The sequence below is a fragment of the Gopherus flavomarginatus genome, chromosome 2, assembly GCF_025201925.1.
Source record: "Gopherus flavomarginatus isolate rGopFla2 chromosome 2, rGopFla2.mat.asm, whole genome shotgun sequence".
Classification (NCBI taxonomy): domain Eukaryota; kingdom Metazoa; phylum Chordata; order Testudines; family Testudinidae; genus Gopherus; species Gopherus flavomarginatus.
The window spans coordinates 206,576,827-206,593,431 of record NC_066618.1 but is presented as its reverse complement, the minus strand read 5'-3'; the positions used below and the strand labels follow the sequence as shown (position 1 = coordinate 206,593,431).

The 16,605-nt window shown below is 40.7% G+C and overlaps 1 protein-coding gene across 1 annotated transcript in view; it reads left to right on the top strand.

The window, feature by feature from the left end:
- CEP192 (centrosomal protein 192) overlaps positions 1 to 16,605 on the top strand; it is a 187,149-nt gene that overhangs the window by 85,603 nt on the left and 84,941 nt on the right. Inside the window, exons 21-28 of the mRNA XM_050938869.1 lie at positions 334 to 1,231; positions 4,322 to 4,470; positions 5,412 to 5,642; positions 8,699 to 8,824; positions 9,277 to 9,420; positions 9,996 to 10,059; positions 10,407 to 10,546; positions 10,655 to 10,747. Of these exons, the coding sequence (XP_050794826.1) occupies positions 334 to 1,231; positions 4,322 to 4,470; positions 5,412 to 5,642; positions 8,699 to 8,824; positions 9,277 to 9,420; positions 9,996 to 10,059; positions 10,407 to 10,546; positions 10,655 to 10,747 (1,845 nt within the window). The remainder of the gene's footprint in view (positions 1 to 333; positions 1,232 to 4,321; positions 4,471 to 5,411; positions 5,643 to 8,698; positions 8,825 to 9,276; positions 9,421 to 9,995; positions 10,060 to 10,406; positions 10,547 to 10,654; positions 10,748 to 16,605) is intronic.

Here is a 16,605-nt window from a genome sequence, read left to right as displayed (position 1 = left end):
TAAGTTTTCATAGTGGCAGAAAAGTATGGTGAGGTCAGGCAATTATTTAATGACAGTAGATATCAATATTCAAAAATTCAGAGCTTTATAACTGTTAAAACAGTGTCAATATCGTATGTCAAATACAAAGTAAATATCCTTATACTCTAGTTCTCAAGCAGAATTTTACTTTTTCTATCTGTAAATTTTGATTAGGGATGGAAATATTTTTTTCATCAGTTTATTTACAGTGAAATTGATGTTTACTGACCTTTACCAATAAAAATCTCATTCTTTCAAGCCTACCTATAACTTGTAATATTAATGTGTGATATTTAACAACTTCTGTTCTAGAGTAATAATGCTAGTGAGTTGAGCACAACAATAATTCGATCCAGTCCAACTCCATTAGTAGAGCAGACTACTGAAAAACCCGCAGACTTCTCATGGCAAAGAAATAGAGGAACATCACTCAACACTAGTCAAAAGAATGTGAATGAGAAACCAGAAGCAAGTGAGTCTACAGGTCCTAGCAACAAACTTGAAGATTCAGTACCTAACTATAAATTGTGTTTACCAAGAAGTGAAAATGAGTTTACATCTAGTCTTCCAAACACAACATCCAGTCAGAACAAAATGGGACATGTTAATCCAGCTTTACCAAGCAAGTCATGTGTCCTTCAGCCATTGTCTATTAATGTTGATACACCTGTAGCTTGTCAGGATCATACAAACAAAACAAAGAAGCCAGGATTGTCCTCTTTAAATATGGTACCCACATACAGTGCATTAGGTGTTTATATTCCATTAAATCAAAACACGTGTGGTGAACAGTATATTCCTATTTCAAGCTTCAAATCCCATGGATCTGCCTCTGAGACTCAGACAGTGTCTTCTGCAATTCCCACGCTACTTACTGGACGTTCACTTGCAACAACAGCATTTGCTCAACAATATCTGGGAAACATGCAATCCAGTGGAAATATTGCTTTGTCTCAATGTGGTAGCAGCTGCACCGCTTGTTGTCTTCCAGCAGGACTTCCTTTTTCTAGCATCCCAGCAGGACACATTCAGAATTCAGTTACAGTAGGAATTCCTTTAGGTCCAAGTGTTGGGCCTGGATTGTTGGGTACATCTTCACTTTGTAATCCATACTCTGGTTCCTGGAATACGAATATTTTAAGCACAGAATCGTACATTGGGCAGTCTGCTGGCCCTAGTGGAAGTCAACAGTGGGAGCCATCTGGGCTTGGTAAGTTGTTTCTTTTCTAAACGTCATCATTTTATTTAAAATACTGTTACTGATCAAACAGTTTAAAATGGTAAATCGTAAACTTAATTTACCTCACGAAATAGAAACTTTGTGTTTCATTGATCTATAGCTCCAGCTGTCATCTGGTTTGTTTCATATACACTGGTTTTATTCTTTTCCTCTTTATTTAAATTTTGTGTTAAATCAACATTTACTTAAATAGTATCAGTCTCTAAAATACTATTTTAGTTATTAGAAATACTAGGTCCTGGCATTTTTCTTCCTAGAGGATTTAGTAGGATTGGTAGGGAACGTGAGTGGTGACATCATGGAAGAAACCTGCCCTGTAGTTCTTCCTGTTTCCAGTTGAGTGAGTAGGAGATGGTAAGTCACACTCCACCTAAAATCCAAGACTCTGCATCCTGTTCTCCTCCCACAGGACACTAAAAGTGCTGTATCCCTTGCTGTCACTGCTCAGCCAAATACTTTCCTCTCCCTCAGGCAAAAAATACTTAAGTCCTGACTTCCCTTTCTGAAGGGGGAAAAATAACTTTTGTCTTTCACTGTACTCTTCTCCTTTCCTATTGAGAGCAGGAAATGGGAGCTCCTGACTTCACTTTTGCATACCTTCTGTTATTTTTTGTCTGTTACGTTGCTGATCAATTAGAGACCATGTTTGTTCGAAGTTGCGCGGTGCTCCCTTATAACACTATATGTTTGGCATTCGCCTGCTTTATCCACTGCTTGCAGAAAGAGCAGCCTGTTGGAGCTAGCTGGTGGGGGCTTGGAACCACAGTGGACTGGTAGCTCCCCTATCAGCTCCCCGCTCTCCTAAGTTTCCTGTGCAGCAGCTGCCCAGCAAGCTAACAATTGCCAGGCAGTTCAGCTGTCCCTCCCCCCACTGCTGTGTGCTGCTCCTGTCCTCTGCCTTGGAGCTGCTCCTGGGAGCCTCCTGCTTGCTGTGCCGGGGGGGGGGGGGAAAGAGGGGTGCTAATATCAGGGTGTTTTCCTCCCTCCTGCTCCTGTACCCCCATCTCCAAAGAGCGGGGCGGGGGATTGAAGTGGAACAGGGCCCAGGATGGAGAGAGCTTGCTGGCAACAGCTGCTATCTCAACTTGCTGATCTATTTAAAAAGGCAATGTACTTAGAGGGTCAGCGTATTTAAAGGGGCAATGCCCATCTCCCCCTCTCTCTCACACAGTATGTCTGTCTTTCTCTGCCATGCTGTCTCCCCTCCCTCCATTTGTGCTGCCTTGTAGAGTGTGGGGCTATATTAACAACAATGTGTTAACCTGGAGGGCTTAGCCGAGTGCTAGTTCATCATTTAGCACAAAGGCATTCCCTGGGAAATATCCCACCCTCTGACTTCACCACTCAACCAAGCTTCACAATCATTATTGCTGTGTACAGTATTAAATTGTTTATTTATAACGTGTGCGTGCGTGCATACACACACAGAGTTTTTGGCGAAGAAATTTCCCTGGAAACTAACCCGTCCCATTTACATTAATTCTTATGGGGAAATTAGATTCACTTAACATCTTTTCACTTAAAGTAGCATTTTTCAGAAACACAACTACCATGTTAAGCGAGAAGTTACTCTATCTTAACTGAGTTTATTCACAATGCCTTGGTCATCGTCCTGAATAGTTAATTAAACTTACTAGCCTTTGATGTGACTAGTTCAGTTTGTTCCTTTCAAAGTCCATTATGTAAATCTTAGGCTGGAAAACAGAACGCCTACACTTAGTGCATCAGATTCCTGGCATTGTGAGACTCTTCTAAAGGTATTCCATCTCTGCTAGGGAATTGGCTCACCTAAATTTTGTCCTTAGTAAGTTTTAACATCTCCGTAGTCACACCTTTTTCCGATGCTGTGAATTCATTTATACTGGGCTTAGTACAGATCTCTACCTTAATGTTACATTAATGGTGCTCATTTAATTTAATTTTCCTTTTAAGAGTGGGAGAATAAGGATAGATAGCTTCTAAATATAAGCATGTATTTCAGCTAAGGCAGCCCTAAAATAAAATTATGGTGGTTGCAGGCATACAAAAAAAGGGGATTTTCAAACAATTTCAAATCTACTGAACTCTTAAACAGCTTCAGTGTTAAGTTCTGTTGTAATAGAGGTTTTTCAATTTAATGACACAAACCAGTGTCTAATTTATGTAGTGTTCTAGAACAGAGGTCCGCAGCCACTGGCACGCGGCTTGCGAGGGTGCTTACCCCGGCGGGTGAACTGGTTTGTTAACCTGCTGCATCCGCAGGTTCGGCCAATAACGGCTCCCACTGGCCACGGTTCGCTGCTCCAGGCCAATGGGGGCGGCAGGAAGCGGCGTGGGCCGAGGGATGTGCTGGCCACGAATTCCCACCGCCCTCATTGGCCTGGAGCGGCGAACCGTGGCCAGTGGGAGCCACGATCGGCCAAACCTGCCGACGCAGCAGGTAAACAAACTGACCTGGCCCACCAGGGTGCTTATTCTGGCAGGCTGTGCGCCAAAGTTTGCCGACGCCTGTTCTAGAACTTAGTTTAAAGAGTAGAAACCTAAAGTCGGCAGTCAGTTTTGTATAACTTACCACTTTAAGTACAGTAAATGAGCCTCATCAGTATTGTGGTGCTGGATGCTTACATAAACACGTAATTTCCTGTAAGGTGTACATAATGAACCCTTCAGTTACTATTCCATTTGATGTGAAACCTTAAGCTGCAGTACTGGTTTGGGTCTTTTGTTTTTTGTTTGTTTTGGGGGGGGCGTTTTGTGGGCTGGGGGAGGTTGGCTTTAGTAACTGCATTTGGCACACTTTTCTTAAACATCCTCATTTTTAAGCACACGAGAATCTTGAACACTTAACTAGTATCCTTGAGTTCATGGGGAAACATTCCCAGGAAATCTCAGACCAGTGTTAGTAATGCTTGGAATGAGGGTGTATTTGTTAAGCCAGGTTATGAACTATTTTAACTCCAGACTATCAAATTGGTCATAGTTTATTTACCTTTATCAGGGTGTTCATGATAGCAATTGTAGATACTTATACTTGTAAATATACAGATACTGGTAATTAATAGAGATGGTTTTCTTTCCTAGGACGCGTGAGAGTACCAGAAGAGCTGAAGTTTCCCAATGCTTGTTGTATAGGAATTGCATCACAAACTAGTCTTGGTATTTTTAATCCAACTGAAAGATGGTTGCAGGTCAGCATTGGAATTGTCAGTATTTCAATTAATGGAGAAAAGGTAAGCTCTTTCTGTATAGCTTTTAATGTACAGTATAATGTTTCAAGTACTAGGGACAATGACTATAGAGTCCTATGAATTCTTAAATTCTTTCTGAACTCGTTCCCTCCTGCAGTTTTAATGCATTAAAAACTTAAACTCCATTCCTGCTATTATGACACAAAGTCCAGTGGGAAAAAGTTCTCTAGTTGGCTCCTTCCAGACTAGTTGGTGCTGATTTCCCCCACCCCACCCCTCAGCATTGTAGCATGTAGCCTCTACTACACTAGTAGCTTTTTATCAGCTATGAACTTCTGATCTCAGCTTAAATCCCTGTATGGTAGGTGGTGCAAACATCTACTACCAAGCTGGCTTATACTTAGTATTGCTTTAACATTTGAAACCAGAACTGGTAAAAACTATTTATGTTGAGTTTTATGTAGCAGCTTACTCTTCTTGTGTACTCTGTTCTGGAACAGCCTTAAGTTTTGTTACAGTGTAAGCTGTAGTTCTTCATTTTGTAAACCTAGTTCTTCATATACAATGTCTATAGGAATAGTGGAAGACAAACACAAATATATTCATGTTACAGGAAGCTTAGGATGTAAAACATTCCTTATTCTACTTGTTCTATACAGTCTTATGTATATTACAATAAGCTACAGGACTTGAGCAGGCCAGTGATCTTGATGCTGTACAAACTGGGAGAGGGATTTTTCCAAAAACTGAAAATATAAAATTCAAACGATGCAACAGTTGGATGAGACAGACACATGGAGAAAGGGGCAGGAGAAGGTAACATTGAAACCATTAAGCAAAAACATGATCAACAAGTATCAGCTGACCACCTACCGAGCCTTTGTTAGATACCTTTGTGGGCGTAATCTTAGAGGTAAGTCTTAAGGGTGGAATACGTTGCATTTTTTTACTTTTGCAGAAACTAATAAGGCTTATTTTTTTAGATGGATCCTCTGAAATGTCAGTGTCTAGTGTTCAAGAACAAAACCATCATAGGACCTCATTCTTCAGAAGAGCTGAAAATACTTTTCTTACCTTGTCATCCTGGAATCTTCCAGTGTGTCTTCAGTATTTCATCTTGGCCGGTTTCTGCAGATGCTGAGACAATAGTCCAGGCAGAAGCTTTGGCAACTAGGGTAGTTTTGACAGCAGTTGCTGAAAATCCTAATCTCGAGGTAAGCAGTTTGTTATATTGAACCAATATATTCTTATGTATTTGCTTTTTCTAAATACTTTAAAACTATTTGGAGAGCTCAAGATTACTTTATTTCGAAAAGAGATGAGAATAGTTTATGTAAATGCAAATGCACCAGAAGTATAAACTTTAACACAAGATACTTAGCAAAATTTATTTGCAGAAGGGCCCCTATATGGGGCATTGGAGACTTCTGCTTCATGAGTAATCGACATTTTGCCTATGCTAAGGTGTGGTGCATAGCTTCTCATTTCATTCAGTCTTAATAGTTGGGTGGCTAAAATATGTGGAATAAGTAAGTTTTTTCTTCTTTGAGTAATTGTCCACAGGGATCCTCCTTCTGGTGCACATACTCCGTGTTTGTGAGATTGGATATGTTTTGGCCAACTGTGTCTGTGTGTGAGCCATTCCTGTGCTGTAGATGCTCATATGTTCTTCCCTAACCTGGGCACTTTGCCCTTCATCAAGCTGGTGGGTGGTTTCTACTAACTCGTGAAGAAAACTCTTGGTCTAATTATTCATTCCTGTCAATGCTGGTTAAAACAAGGAGGCAAGCCTCGTTATGAAAACAGAAAAACCTATTCTAGAGTCTCAATTGTGGCAAATTCTTGCTGTCTCGGGAGCTGATCAGTCTGTCCTTGGTCTACCCTGTCATTGAAGAGTTCCTGTTGGAGCCTTTGTGAATTTGAGAGAACAAATAAGTTCCTTGAGCCAGTTAAACCTGTCACAAAATGCGTGACATGTCTGGTTCTGTGATTCCCGTCATAATGCCACGGGCATGCTTTCAGATACAGCTGCTCCAGCTTTATTTACTTGCCTGCTGGTCATGCTGTTCTAAGCTCTCTTGCCTGTCTCTGGAGTTACTAATTCTCTTTTTCTCACCTGTCACTTTCAGGGTAAGTTTGTCAGCAGGAATAGTCTTTGGTTGCCACCATCACTCAGATTGGAGAGTAGTCATGACTAATTTGTTGCTTGGGGGACAATTGCATTGAAACCACCATGTGGCATAAGTATGCTGATCAGGAGAATGTTCTGCTGCTGACTAGGAGTCAATTATTAGTATACAACTTGCATCTTAAACCAGGAAGAAGCCGAACACTGTCATCACTGTGTAATATATTAATCAGGAACCAAAGAGCAGGAGATAGTGACAGAGGCTTATTTAGTACTTTGTAAGCAAAGATATGTGTTATGTTTCGCTGAGCCAGCTTTTCTGCCAAGGTTTTGAAATCCAGGATACAAGCAGATGAGCTGTGGCTAGTACCGTCTGGAAAAATATAAGAGACAACTTCAGCACTCTTCGGTATTTCTACAGTGGGGAACTTTGAAGTGGATAAAAGCTTTCAAGTAAAATGTAGAGGATGGAGTGAGAGTGAGAGCCAAGCTGCAGACTTTACTGGGCCCTGAAAAACCTCTGATTCGCTCCTTGACTTTGACTTCCTTTGTTTGCCTTCAAAGAAAGTCTGAATACAATCATCCTGTGATAGCCCTAAATATCCACAAAGGCCTTGGTTTGCTGGAAATACTAAATCTCTACCAATACAAACTTTTCCTTTCCTGTCTTCCCATTCTCCTCGGCTATACCTTTTTATGTCATCAACAGATAGCAATCACTTAAGCAAAAAGATAATTCTTCAGTGAGCATATGTGGAAAAAGGTTGAGCAGGTTTTTACTGTACTCATAGATAGGAAATCTAAATCTGCGTATTGGATTCTTGGTAACTTTCAGAATCTGGTGAATAGATTCAAATACCACATTTAAGATTCTTGTTTTACAGGATTGTATGGATGAAGGCTGAGGGTCCAAGTGGCAATGCAAAGGACCTGAAGCAGAGCTTTATGTTCTGAGTCCTCATACAGAAGTGACTTATCTTGCAAAGTGTATACTCTGGTCTCCTTTGGTCTATGCAGTCTAGTCATCTAGTTCTTAAATCATCCTGTCGTGTTCTCTTTGAACTCTTGAAAGATTCTCTAATATCTGCTTCATTCATGTCTATTTGCTTAACCAGGGTAGAGAGTTTCAAACACTCTGCCTATTTCATCAAGGTGGGGATATGTTTAATCACTATTTCATTTCCAAGGTAGTATTTTTCAAAATATTCACAAATGTGAGCATTGTCAGTCTCATTCATAAGAGAGCTTTTCTTTATCCTGTCTGCACTTGCTGATTGGAAGACTTCCTACCATGATCTGAACTGCACAGGATGACTCTAAGGAATTCTGTTGAAACAGCAATTATTTCTTATGTATCTCTTCAGCCTCTCAAAGATTGATAGCATCTCTTTATTGAAATAAAGGTTTTAAGATCACTAATGGGTAGCTATTCAAAATTTAAGTGTACATTAAGTTAATAAAAATGAAAATTTGCTCTGCTGGGAGTACCTCAGTGCAGCATGTAATTTTGGTTCGGTTCTTGATATTACCAACATGTGAACATAATAAGTATCCTTTTGTTCCTATTTAAAATCTTTTTAGCAGCTTCTGAACAAACATTCTTAGGGTAGTTCTCAGAAGGTTCAATTTTTGTTTTTTCCTTAAAACTGTTGTCCTGAGATCTCAACTGTAAATTAAATGAGTCTTGAAGAAAGGATAATACAAAGTTTTTGATTAATTAAGCTGATTTCATGAAGTGTTTATATCAGACAAAACACACTTCTAAAATGAAACATCAGGTTTGTGTTCTCTCTGAGCTTTGAAATATGGATTTTTGTGAATTCTGCATTTTTACTGAACTACTTCCACAATGCTGCAGTTAAATTCCTATGTCCTGATACCCAGCCTGTTCCACTACTGCTGGCCTTGTGTGCTTGCTTTACCCTGCCTATCCCATAGAAATAGATTCAGGCTCAAAGTGTGGGAGACAGTCAATGGGATGGTGCTGCTTGTTGGTGTCAAAGCCAGCTTCTCACTTCTTCCACTTCTAACAGCAAGGGAACTGCACTGTATTGCTGGGTGCAGGGAAGGAGAGAGGCAATATGTGGAAAAACATGGTCCTTCCCTCACATTTATAAAGGCTGTATCTATGTCTAATGTCAGGTGGAAACAGGAAAGACAGATGGTCTAGATTTTGGTGACCTATCATCTGGCAGTTGGAAGGCTCTTCCACTAAAACTAATCAACAAGACCCATGCTTCCGTGCCCATCAGACTTATTATCAAAGCAGTAAGTACATTAAGTTATTTATTTATTTATTTATTAAAGGTGGTATCAGAGGACTGTAAAGTACCTTGAGAGGTCATCTAGTCCAGTCCCCTGCACTCATGACAAGACTAAATATTATCTAGACTATCCCTGACAGATGTTCTTTAATCTGGTATTAAAAATCTCCAGTGATGGAATAAACTTTTCTGTAATAGTAATTCTAGTAATCAGTGTTGATAGGGGTGAACTTGTCATGAAAGAAGCATATTTTATATGTATCTGTTATGGCTGCTTTGTTGTATTGCTAGGATCTGTTTCCACAGAAGGATAATTTTGAATTATCAGTTCTGTGGCATCCTCAAAGGCTATACCCATACCTAGAGAAGTATCCTCAAAACTTCCATGTCTATATATTACTTTTGAAAATGTGGATCTTAATATTTTATTTTTAAAAAGCCATTTCATTATGACAGAATGCTGTAGCGTGGCGTTGCTTCACGTTTTCCAAGGAACCAGTTAATACTTCTATTGAATGTGCACCTCAGACTGATGCAGTCTCTCAGCTAGCAGCCCCATCAGTTGTGAACCATGTGATACACGCAAGTTATGATGGACAAGTAAGTAGTTCATAACAATATTAGTTTTTGAAATTGTTCCTTTAAAATTATTCTAGTTACAGATAACTGAATCCACACTAACTGTATGAAGGGTAGTGATGTGATAAATATTGTTTTCTTGTTTTGAGTTCATTTTGGTTTTCTGGTTGTGGGAGTGATCAGGCAATAGTTTAACTGTAAGAGTGTTTTTGGGTGGTGGAGAGTGTAGGTAACTTATCTTCATAATTTAAAATATTAACTAAAAATCAAACTACTTTGATTTTCCAAGAAAGTAGATTCATGATTATTCAGAGCTTTTACTTTACTGTTTAATTCCCTCTTACACTCTGGATAACTTCTCTGTATATTAGCTCACTTAAACTAAGAAGCTATTTTTTGTACCTATAAAAGGAGTGTTCATAGTAAAACGTTCTTCGGTGTTGTTTTGTCTTAGAAACACTGCTTTTCCAGATTTGAGTCTAGACATCTAATTCTTCAATATAATGAATGTCTTGGTCACACTGTCTATTGGACAGTTTAAAAGTTGAAGTTTTCAGTAGATGTCTGTAAAGTATCAAATATATTCCCTTTTTCAGGATCCTGAAGTCTTAGTAGTGTGGGTCTTGTTCCGCGCGCCAAAGAAACAAATCTCTCTTTCAGGTATAGTAGTTTGACTTCCATTTTAACTACTTTTGTGTGTTACAAGTTTGCTTTAGGACTAAAAGCGTAAGTCCCTAATGTAGATGAAACATTTCAGTAACTTTTTTGCTCTGGTGCCCTAATCTGTGTACGTCCATCCTGGCATTGACAGATCCATTTTAATACTTGAGATTAAATAATATCCAAAATAAAAGTACAGTTATAAGTAATTAAGGTCTCCATTACCATATTAACCACTTCAAAGTAAAATATTGAGCTTCAAGTTGGTTATAGTTCAGGCATCAAATTTTAAGAATTTTGCAGGTAAAAAATGCTTGACTCTTTTGTTGAATTTAAAATCCTTCTAGATATCTTGGGTCCAGCAGATGAGTTCTTAGCAAGAGTTGATGTAGAGGTTGACAGTCCAGGGCCTACTAGTGTGATAAAAAGTATTCCCCTCAGAGCAAGAGCTGGAACAGCTAGGATACATGCTCCAAAGGACTTACAGGTATTCTACCAAAAAAAATTATAAATTAAGTGTACTTTAGCTTCTTTGCTGATGGTAGTTCTGCATTCTTTGTTGTAAAATACAACCACTTTTTTTTTTTTTTTTAAGGCCATGTGTCTGTCTGCTAGTGTGGGTTCTTCAGCCAAGCAGCAGCTGCCTTTAAAGAATGCTGGAAATATTGAAGTCTATTTAAAAATTAAGGTAGGGAGACATCTTAATTTTCTAAATAGTAGTCTTAAAATCATTGGTTTTGTGCTCCCACATTGCACTGAAATTAGAGCTGACCTCTGGAAGCCCCACAAACCTTGCAGTCTGGTTTTTCCCTCTGGCTTTCTGGCGGGGACTGTAGCTGGCACAGGTGTCCTCCATATTATTTTTTTTTAAGTAAAGTTTCCTGACGCTTTGTTAGAAGAGAAGCCTTGAAAATTAAATCAGTCACTAGGGTTGGAAGTTTATTGTAGTGGTTTTTGTTCCCTGAAAGTCATAGGCTATTCAGTCACTTTTATAATTGCGTATGCTTGGTTTGTGAGTATGTCAGTATTAAATAGCTAATTTTGTGAGTTTGCAGCTGTAGGTAGTACCACTTGTCACAGAGGCTCTGCGTGTCCAGTGCAAGGTTGATACACTGCATCACACAGTTGTCAGGACTATGTGCTGGGCCAGACGGCCACAATCAGGGACTTTGGCCCTCTGGTTGAAGCGGAGCAAATGAACAGTCTGTAGCTCTTAGCCTCCTGACTGAGGCTGACAATAACAGTCTGGGGTTTTGGCCCTCGGGCAAGGCAGAGCAAACAAACAACTTATATCAGTGATCCCTGACAGTAATGCATAGTGGCAAGTGCAGGATGGAGATAAAGGCAGGGCAACCTGGTCCCACCCTACTCCACTGGATTCCAACCCAGGGCCCTAAGAAGCCAATGATCAACTTATTAAGGGTCAAGTGGCTGCTTCCAATGCGTTCCCTGCATCACTTCCAACCCTTGAGTCTCCTGCAGGCTTGTTGTCCATAGGCCATGGCTTGGCATCTCTGTTTGCCTCCGTTAATGGGGGATCTCCCTTAGTGTAGTCACGGATACCCTCCTTTGCAGTCAGGAGATCTGACGGTACTTCAGAAGGAGTCAGCAGCGCATGTCCATCCTTCTCCTCAGCCAGCTCAGACTGGAGTGAACTGCTTCCTTTTATCCGCTCCCTCCAGCAGAAGCATGTGCAGCAATGTTGAGGTTCATGGCCGCCTGGGCCCACTTTGAGTGACGAACTCCTACTTGCCCAGTCCGGGGTTGATACACCCCATCACATCACTCGGACTATGCTTCAAGTTTCTTCCTCAGTTAGTTTCTGCAAGCGAGTCTGCTTTTTTTGCTCAGCATCCAGTATTGTGTCTCAGTGTAGAAGGTGGGTTATCTACAGTAGTTGCATGAAAGTGTGGAGTAAATGTGGGATTGAGGAAAGGTTTCCTTCATTCTAATTCGTACTCAGATAGTCACTTCCTTATGGCTTTAATCAAATCACTTAGGTTTTCTCTATCTCAAGTACAAGGGATAATAGCTTTATTGGAGAGTTATTTGGATGACTAGTTAATGTGCAGTGGATATCTCACTGGAGATGAGAGAGCTTGGGGGGAAACCATAAGAGCAGAACAAAAGTGGAATCAGGAAAGGAACAACAGTAATACTAGAGCAAGCATAGAGTTGGACCACCTAGTATGGTACGTATATGAAAGAATAAGGGAATGGGGATGTTGATCTAAAAGATAGAAGCAATAGGCAATGGAACAGTGACATAGAGGCAGAATGAGTGACGTGGAAGAGAGAGAATTAAAAAAAATAAAATTGTTTGTGGTAGATGTCCTAGATCTCCTCTCTGAAAGAAAGGGGTGGAATGGCTATCTTGAGCACACTACACCTCTACCCTGATATAATGCTGTTCTTAGGAGCCAAAAAATCTTACCGCATTATATCGAACTTGCTTTGATTTGCTGGAGCGCTCAGCCCTGCCTCCCTGGAGCTCTGCTTTACCGTGTTATATCTGAATTCATGTTATATTGGGTCACGTTATATCAGGGTAGAGGTGTACTATTTTTATTTCAGTTTATGTACAGTAACACAAAAATACTTGAATATCCCAAGGTATTATTATAGCGAGAGATGGCTACCTTCATGTGAGTTGTAGATCCAAAGATTATCAGACCTCTTTAAAGCTGATGTGTGCACCAAGTAATCTTTCAGGCTCAACAGAAGGATTGAATAAGACCCCTTTTTGTAGTAAGAATAGCTATATGCTATGGAGCTACCACTCTAGGCACTAGGCAACATAGCAGGTCAGAGCTAAGCCATGTGGAGTGAATGGTTTTCTGTTAGACACTGGCTAGGAGATTTAGTTGCACTGCATATGTGTTGGAGTCAGAAAAGCATGTAGGAGTAGTTGAGCATGATCCTGAGAGCAATTAATGAGAGAGAGAGAACTTTGTGGATGCAGAGCTCCCTGGAGCGGTAGACTTGGATTACTGAGCAAGAAAACTGCCTGCTAGGTTTTTTTTCTCCTACTTCATTGAAGGAGACCAAACTTTATATATTTTTTGTAAATAAGCAAGATAGCAGTAAGAATATATCTGTCTCATATCACTGATTTCTTCTTATAATGGAAATAACCCTAAATATTAGATTAGCCAGCTTTATGAGTCAAAAAGGCAACATTGTACTAGACTGTTAAATTAGTTGTCATGTTAAAATTGTTACTATTACTAGCTACTCAGGAGTATAGTTATACTACAGAAAGACTTGATAAATAACCCTGCACACATCCCTCCAGAAAGCAGGACTTCTGTGGCCCTCAGACTGAGCTTTCTTGGAGTATTACCCTTTGAAATGCTTTCAGCATTTTGGCAATTATCTGTAAAGCTGTAGGGTTCCAATTCTGCACTATACCTGGTGTCAGCAAAAAGTCTGTCTTCCCTTCTTTCCTGTTCTGAGTCAGTTGTTGATGCATTTGGATGTACCTCAAATAATTCAGATTTTTTTACTAAAATCCTGAGGCAGTCCTGGACAGGAGTTGGTGATTTTCTGTGGGGAAAGTTGTTTATAGACCAGTCCTATATATCAAGACCACTGGACCTGGTAGAAATGCTGCTGTGATACAGGTTTTTAGTGTTCCCAGCACGCTAAAGCCCAGGCTGAAGAAGGTTACAAACAAAGCCTCGTGTACTCTGTAGTAACTACGGGGAGATTCTTAGACTCTGTGACAGGGTTTTGCAGAAGACAGAAAATTTTCATTTAATTGAAAGAAAAATAGTAAATATGTTACCTGAGTAATCATTCTCCTATTTGTTATTGCTTTCATATGAACAGTCCTTTGAGATTAATGGAGTAGGTTCATGTCTTTTACAGCTATTTTTTCAGGCTGTCTACAAACTCAAGAAGATAGCACTGCATTAATTTAAATTTGGCTCAGGTTTTCTTCAGCAATGGTTAGAAACATTTTTTTTCCTTTTAACTAGAAACATGATTTCCGGAGCACAGCTCTGTGAGGAGTAGGTTCCCTGGCAAATTCTGTGGCCCTGGAACTTCAGAATGCATGGGTCTCTTATTAGAACACTTGCTGTCAACTGTTGATAAAGAACTTTTAAAACAAATCTGCCAAGAAATAGAAAACTTGATCAGTTAATATACTGACAAATCTAGATAAGAAAGTTAAAATGAAGGCCCAGAAAAACTAATCACTATTTAACTTTACATTTCTAACTTCTTGTTATTCTGCCAACTCAGTACAATTGAGTTGCCTCTGGTATACACTGGAGGCAGCTGAAAATGTATCTATGGGGGTTATGAGTTTGGCTGTGCCTTGAACAGTTTCAGACCATGTTCCCTCCCTCCAGCCAGCTAAACAAAGCAGTATCTCTGCTCTTGCACTATTCCTGGCTCTTAAAGCCATTCTAAAGCTGTAGTAATGAATCCTGTTCTCTTCTCCCAGCCCTCCTTCTCTTTGTTCACTGGAAACCAATTTAAAACAACAAACCAAGATCTTTCCCAGAATAAGACATCTATTATGTTCTGTGTTTTTCGTGCTTTCCTATCCTGTGGCAGAGCTAATCAAATAGAGCAGGCAAATGGCCAGAGGATTCTCTCCATCTGATAAAGATCTGTTGAGTAGCCACAAAAGGGGAGCTCTTCCACATCTGCTCCCAGCCTGTGGACCCTGGCTCTGCCAGGTGAAGGGTTTAGCACCTGTACAATTTTGGGGGCTCCTACATTTCCCCATATTGGTGGTTCCTGAGGGACCTCTGCAAGGATAAATTGGTTCTTCTCAACAGGCAGCCAGGACCATGTTTCTAAATTAAGGTTTCATCAGAGGTGAATCTTCCTCTTCTCTGCACAGTACTGGCTTCATCACGTACAAGGGTTCCTTGTCAAAGCTTGGAGAGTAATAGTCTCTTGACAAAAAGACTAGAATCCTCGCTGGTGCCCATTCGTCCCAGAGGATGGTTTGGACTCCCTCGGGGATGTGCTCCTTGCGTGTGATTTTTTTTTTTTTGTAGGAAAACTCATCAGACAAGGAGTATAGGTATTTGAGGCCTCTCACACAGGCTAAAACACGAAAATAGCACTATCTAGGAAGGGGGACTGAATCTCAGATGGGGGACAGAATCTTCCCTTTGATTTTCAGCCTTATGTAAGTTAAAAAGGGAAGAGGTATTTCAGATCTTCATCCTCTCTAATTAGCTCCAGTTCTTACCCAAAAACGTTTTCATATTACAATAACCCTAAAGCAAAGAAGTAGGAGAGGTTCTTCTTCGAGGGATTGTTCATGTCAATTCCAGTTAGAGGGGTGTGTGTGTGTGTGTGTTGCGTGCATGGCAGCTGGAAAGTTTTTCCCCTAGCAGTACCCGTCAGGTCCATCCGGGTGCCCCCTGGGGTCATAGAATCATAGAATATCAGGGTTGGAAGGGGCCTCAGGAGTTCATCTAGTCTAACCCCCTGCTCAAAGCAGGACTAATTCCCAACTAAATCATCCCAGTCAGGGCTTTGTCAAGCCTGACCATAAAAACCTCTGAGATTCCACCGTCTCCCTAGGTAACCCATTCCAGTGTGTTACCACCCTCCTAGTGAAAAAGTTTTTCCTAATATTCAACCTAAACCTTCCCCACTGCAACTTGAGACCATACTCCTTGTTCTGTCATCTGGTACCACTGAGGACAGTCTAGATCCATCCTCTTTGGAACCCCCTTTTAGGTAGTCGAAAACAGCTATCGGATCTCCCTCATCTTCTCTTCTGCAGACTAAACAATCCCAGTTCCCTCAGCCTCTCCTCTTAAGTCATGTGTTCCAGCCCCCAACCATTTTTGTTGCCCTCCACTGGACTCTTTTCCAATTTTTCCACATCCTTCTTGTAGTGTGGGGCCCAAAATTGGACACAATAGTCCAAATGAGGCCTCACCAATGCCGAATAGAGGGGAATGATAATGTCCCTCAATCTGCTGGCAATGCCCCTATTTATACAGCCCAAAATGCTGTTAGCCTTCTTGGCAACAAGGGCACACTGTTGACACACCTTCATGACGCTGAATATAGGGCCCTGCTGACCCGCCACCACTTCAGTTTCTTCTGACAGCCTGTGACAGTTAGCCAAAATGCTCATAGCTCTTGCTTTGTAAGTGCAACTTCTCTAGTAGTTTGAACTTTTGTCCTGTAAATAGGTAGGTTTATAGTAGTATAGTTTAATATAGTGCTAGTAAAGTTTCAGTTGAGGGTAGCCCCCCTCTTTTACTCTGCCTTTTCCCCAGTACCAAGGAATGCCTTGATCCCTGGGGTTTAAACCCTGCACAGTGTGTGTGGCAAGTATATACCAAGAAGTGACCCCCACACTTCTGGCTGAAGTGTTTTGTGTGGGAAAGCCACCAGAAAGCACTCTGCAAGATCTATAGGGGATTTCCTCTGAGGACTCAGAGGAATCAGCACCTCAAAATCCTGGTAATGGTGAATCAGCACCTCAAAATCCTGGTAATGGTGGCTGCTCTACATCCTCACTCAGACCCTGTCTTAATGGAGCCGACGTCATGCACAGAC